Source organism: Syngnathus acus, chromosome 14 (genome assembly GCF_901709675.1).
Source record: "Syngnathus acus chromosome 14, fSynAcu1.2, whole genome shotgun sequence".
Classification (NCBI taxonomy): Eukaryota; Metazoa; Chordata; class Actinopteri; order Syngnathiformes; family Syngnathidae; genus Syngnathus; species Syngnathus acus.
Genome location: NC_051099.1, coordinates 1,895,570 through 1,901,398, shown reverse-complemented (window position 1 = coordinate 1,901,398; position 5,829 = coordinate 1,895,570). Strand labels below are relative to the sequence as shown.

At 40.9% G+C, this 5,829-nt stretch overlaps 1 protein-coding gene across 2 annotated transcripts in view; it reads right to left on the bottom strand.

Moving 5' to 3' along the window:
- Nucleotides 1-2,750: 2,750 nt before the first annotated feature.
- Nucleotides 2,751-5,829, bottom strand: part of LOC119134044 (rho GTPase-activating protein 26-like) — a 34,293-nt gene continuing 31,214 nt past the window's right edge. For both annotated transcript variants that reach the window (XM_037270455.1, XM_037270454.1), the window contains 4 exons: nucleotides 4,498-4,533; nucleotides 4,281-4,391; nucleotides 4,101-4,192; nucleotides 2,751-4,026 (listed from right to left, as the gene is read on the bottom strand). In XM_037270455.1, the coding sequence (XP_037126350.1) occupies nucleotides 3,938-4,026; nucleotides 4,101-4,192; nucleotides 4,281-4,391; nucleotides 4,498-4,533 (328 nt within the window). In that variant the 3' untranslated portion in view covers nucleotides 2,751-3,937. The remainder of the gene's footprint in view (nucleotides 4,027-4,100; nucleotides 4,193-4,280; nucleotides 4,392-4,497; nucleotides 4,534-5,829) is intronic.

Here is a 5,829-nt window from a genome sequence, read left to right as displayed (position 1 = left end):
CATCATTTTCGAGGGAATAATTACGTAACAGTGATGTATTGTTTCTCCCATTTGATGAGCTATGTACATTTTTGTTTGAAGTTGATTTTTTTTTTTTTTTTACTACAAAATTGTCCCTTCAGTTTTTCATTTTTCACATTCTTGCAATATTATGACTTTTTTCTCTGCTAATGCTCATTCAGGACTTGTGAATAAGAATTTTTCATGAATGTGGAATCAACATGGCGGCTCGGTGGCGCACTGGGTAGCACGTCCGCCTCACAGTTAGGAGGGTGCGGGTTCGATTCCACCTCCGGCCCTCCCTGTGTGGAGTTTGCATGTTCTCCCCGGGCCCGCGTGGGTTTTCTCCGGGCACTCCGGTTTCCTCCCACATCCCAAAAACATGCTTGGTAGGCCGATTGAAGACTCCAAATTGTCCCTAGGTGTGAGTGCGAGTGCAAATGGTTGTTTGTCTCTGTGTGCCCTGCGATTGGCTGGCAACCGGTTCAGGGTGTCCCCCGCCTACTGCCCGATGACGGCTGGGATAGGCTCCAGCACTCCCGCGACCCCCGTGGGGACTAAGCGGTTCAGAAAATGGATGGATGGATGGAATCAACATTTATCTCTATTTGATAGTGTCACAGGAAGTGAATGAACCCTTTAATCATTTACAAGGCATCATGACACAAGAGACCATTTAAAAAGAAAAGAGAGATTTATATGTAGATATATATATATATATATATATATATATATATATATATATATATATATATAAAATATTTTTTTCTTTTGTAAGATGTTTGGAAAAAAAAAAAGTCACAAAGTTCTATTCTTTGCTCCGCTATTTTCAAATGAGATGCAAAATCATCTTGAAGAGGAAAGGAAAAAAAAAAAAAGCTCAGGCTCGGTCACTGGTGCTAAAAGTCACAGGAGGTTTGACATAGGTGGCTTCTATTGGTTTGTGTCTCCTCCTATGGACTTGTGTGCGAATGTGTTGAGTGTGCGTGATGCTCCAAATGTGACCGTTTTGCTGCAGGGTGCTCATATACTATGAGATTCTCACAAGTACACCAGCTTCAATGTAGTGAATATTAGCTATTATAATAACATGCAGGTAACATTAAATATGGTTGCTTTTAGAGATGGCTTTTAAACTTACAACTTTATACTGCTCCCATACGCACTATATCCACATCATTCATAAGAGTGCCTGTCAAACAGTGATGGATAATGTCTTTTTTTTACAACACAACCTAGAATCCATTGATTTTTATTATTGGGCTCGGAAAGAGTTAACAGTGCAGTAGGGGGGGTTGCCATAGTGACCTCATCCTTAGGGCTAACGGCACAGCAGGCTTCAGGCGCACACACACATAGAAGTACTTGTTTTTCCGTGCTCAACAACCAGCCGCGTCTAGTAAGTGTACAAAAATACGTGGTGCAGTGCAGACAGCTTCAAATTGTGCAAAACGCCTTGTTTGTTGTTTATTTTAAATAACGTGTTGACTCAAGTAGTTATTAGAGGGAAAATCACGCTTCTTTCATCATGTGGTGCCTTTGAGACAAAAACAAAAATAGATTTATCATAAGTTAACCAGTTTTTACACGCTGAATTTAGCTGAAAGGTGTGTGGGACGTGCCAAAATTCATTTATAGCTAATAAAACAAAAAGAGACATTTGGAAACTGTTTACCACTTAAAAGACAATGTCAAAGGAACTTCATATAGACTTCACTTATGCTATTCTTCATATTCAAGTTAACTGCTGAGCCCACTGGATTTAAACTCTGTTGCGAACCAAAACAGCAGCATATAAAACACCCCTACCCTCTACTTGCCAAAATGCGCTAAGCTTTAACATATATGCATATCATAAATGGGAGACAGAGAGCCATAAAAAAAAAGAAACAATTCCAAATCAGGAGATAAAGAATATTTTTCAATATATCAAAATTGTCAAGATGCTATCTCGCTGTTGTCGGTTTGTGCTAAAAGGTAAATGTGGTGATGATGAGCTGTTCAACATGTCTGTCTTGTGAAGTCAATGTCAGGTTTGGATGGGGGGGGGGGGGGGGGGGTGAAAGGCGTTTTGTGGAGCATCGGTGAGATTTTGCGTCCAAAGCTGAAGAGCCAACAATTAAAGATAACAAGTATTCAGTTACATTTTAAGTAGCACTTATTTTGAAAGGCATCTTTTTTTTCTTGGAACCGTCCCGGCTTTGGATCGCTAATGATGCGAGGACGTAGTGGTCACTTTATAACATCCCCCTCCCCATAAAAAAAAGACAAAAAAATAAAACTGAATGTAAATCGACCGGAGCCAGACGAATATACACGACGGTCGTAGCGGTCGATAAGAGTCTATTTTGTATAAAGTATCATCTTTAACGATTTTAAGGGCCGATCAATTTTCGCTGGTGTGTATGGCGTATTGCTTTGTTCGTATTTCAGTGCAATGTAATAAATACAAACAATGTACAATATTTGTTTGAGTGGGAGGAGGTGGAAAAAAGTTTCTGATATGACTTGTGTATTACTTACACCCGCTCTGTAGTCAGTGTCGATATTTTCACCTCTTTGATTCAATGTTGAATTCTCTGTGTTGTTATTTGGTTGACTGGCAGGAAGTGATTTGACTTCAGACCAACTATACAATAAAGTCAACTGTTTTTTCCAATCCTATAGCTCTCTGTTTCTGTCTAAAACCTGCAGAAAAGAGTGAATATTTAAATATTTTAAATTTCACACAGTGGAAAAAAAAAATCCAGAACTCTTCCATTAATCTTTAATCCTCAAATTCCATCACTTTTTAAGGCTGTAATTAAACTTCAACGATACAAAAGAAAATCTGAGCATCAAAGCTGGAATAGAAGAATTAAGTTAGTATGCTAGGAACACAAATATAAAAATTTCAAACTTCCAAAAAAAAAAATCATCAATATGCAAGTTAATTATATCTGTACAAAGTTAAACACCTCACTTCAGATTACAAGAGAGTCTCATAAATAAAAGTAGTCTCATTTCACATTGACGCTTTGTTTTGAAACTCCCAAGAAACCATCCTAGCTACACCGACAATGTACATGGGGAGGAACCAAATATTTTGGAGAGTTTTCTGTGAAACTTTGACTGAAGATCAGAAAAAGTACAAATTTGGGAAAGCACGCTAGAAAGCAGCAGCTTGGCAATTTGCTCACTAAAAATCACCCTGAGTGACTGTACAAGTTATTGTGCATATTTGGAAGTGGAGGAAAAAACTATTACTATATACCACTTGTTTTGAAATTGTTCACATTTTTTACCCACGGCCTAGAAGGGGTGAACATTAACTGACCTTTGGATGAACTTGCGTAAGTGTTACCTCACACTCATCTCCCCGAGGGGGGGGTAGGATTACTTTGCACCCATCTGCCTGAGGACCTGACTGCCTCAAATATTATCCAGGTTTATGCTTGTGGAAAGAATAGTCATTTTAAAAAAATCTTCTTGACCTTGTTGGCAGGAGGTGTGTGTGAGTGTGGGGGGGGTCTGTAATCTAATCCAATGTGACAGGACATTTCAAATTGTATTTGACATCTGCGGGAAGATCTTGATAAGCTGTCAGTGCAGTTCAAAAGAAGACAGAAGGGGAGAAACAAGCTCACATATAATCGGTTCATTCACTTACACACACGCACACAACACACACACATTCCAGGCTCATTAGCGCATCGTCTTTGCAAGGACTTGGGAAGCCACCCAAACTAATCCAATAACAGCTGGAACCGCAGCGGCTCCCTCCAGTGCAATTCCGAGATCTCGCCAAAGTCTGCATGCGTCTCATCAACTCCCAAAAAAGAAAAGGTGAATTCCCACTCGTGTCTATTATCAAGTCTGGTCCCCCCCCCCCCCCTGCGCTTGCAGTCCAGTTTGATCTCGTCTCAGACCAGTGTGGTCCTCCAGTTCACTCGGTGCGCTATAGAAATTCCACATAGTTCTGAGGAATCAGTCCTATTCGACCATCCAACGTCCCTTCCAGCCAGCCTGGCTCCCTGGAGGCGTGAACTACACAAGATGGCACACAAAGCAAACAAAACTAAGATTTGATTCCAAGTGAAAAGTGCAAAGATGCGACTCACCATTGTCAAAGATAGTCCCAGCAATGAAGGACAGCTCCGAGTCGTGCTCCGCTTTGCAGGCGTAAAGTGCCCGAGCTCGCTTGCCGGAAATGCTGCGAGAAGAGAAAGGCGTCAATATTCGAGACTTTTGGATTTGCTTTTCAACATGTGAAGCAGCGTGACTATGCAATGATGACCGACCTGATCGGGGAGGAGTCGCTGGACGCCGAAGAAACGGGCTGCGGACTGGACGGCGCTGAGAACATGGGCCACGATGGAGACCGTGGTGAGTTTGGACTGGAGGATAATGCACTGAAGGATCACAGAAAATTAGGATGCTTTAGTCGCATTATTTACATACCGTATAGGGGACTGGGTTTATGATCTAGGATTTTAGACTTTCTAATTCTATCCTTACCAGACTGGTATGCTGCTGCGGTTTTTGGGGTGCAACCTAAAAAGACAAAATAACAATGACAATTCATCTTCTAGAAAATTACAGTACACATAGAATGAGAGAAGCTCAATTTTGTTGGTGGCTGTGTTCAGCCACAGTGCTCAGTGGTCAACATTTTTAGCGCCACGGACCGGTTGTGCATGGTTATCTGATAAATATTGATTTCTATAATAAAATAGTTAAGGTTCTACTGTGATTTGAACTAAGGTCGCTGGGGTCAAAGTCCAGAACACTAACCACTACACTACTGAACCCTCATAATGCAAAAAAGCTACATATATGGTTTTATGAAGCAGCTCACAAGCGAATGGTATAGATCAGTGGTCCCCAACCTTTTTTGCAGCCACGGACTAGTGTTGGCTCGTGAGTGAACGATTCGTTCAAAAGGAATGAATTCTTTCAGTGAACGAGAGCGTTCATATGACTTGAACCAGTGGTGTCAGTAATGCGCAATGAAGCTGGTGCCACCTCGCCGTAAAACAAAACGAAGAAGAAAATGACGTCACTTCCAGTTCACGAACGAGTCGTGAATTGCATTTCCCGTTCACAAACTGAACGGATCTGTGAGTGAACGAGTCAGCGAGTGAGTGATTTGCATTTGCAGTTCATCGCGAGAACGGATCAGTGAGGGAACGAATCCTGACTTTCCCGTTCGCGAACGAGTTGATGGGTGAACTGCCTTCCTCCCCGTGCATCAACGGAACAGTCAGTGAACGTGTTGCGTCTCCCTCCTGGCGTGAACTATGTAAGCCAGAATGTCGATTTGCGATTTGCCAAGGAACGAAGAACCAACCACTCACTGAAACACAACTTCTTTGATGCACGTTTTCTCCAAGCTAACGGCTAACTTTATTGCATGAAGGGATGCGCCGTTATGCAACAACGGGGAGATTATGCTTCTCTTTGGGTCATCTTGATTTTATAACACTTGTAGTTGTTTTTCAATAACGTGTATGCATATATACGCCTACATATTGTTATCCAATATATCTACTGCAATTTCACATTAGATTGCTGGTTTGAAATTTACTTTTATTGTTGTTATTATTATTATTATCATTTTAATAAACATTAAAACCTGTTCAAACTTGTCTGGTGTTTTATTCCTTGTTTTTATTTTTTTGGGCATGAAAACAAAAATCTGACATTTGGTGCTTCATTTTAACTGCTTTATATGACAATATGTATATATGTTTTACGGGTGTGGCACTTTTCACTTTCACTTAAGCTTTTTCCCTAATGAAGTGGCCTGTGATTAGGTACACCTCGTGGACACTTCAATAGGTACACTAC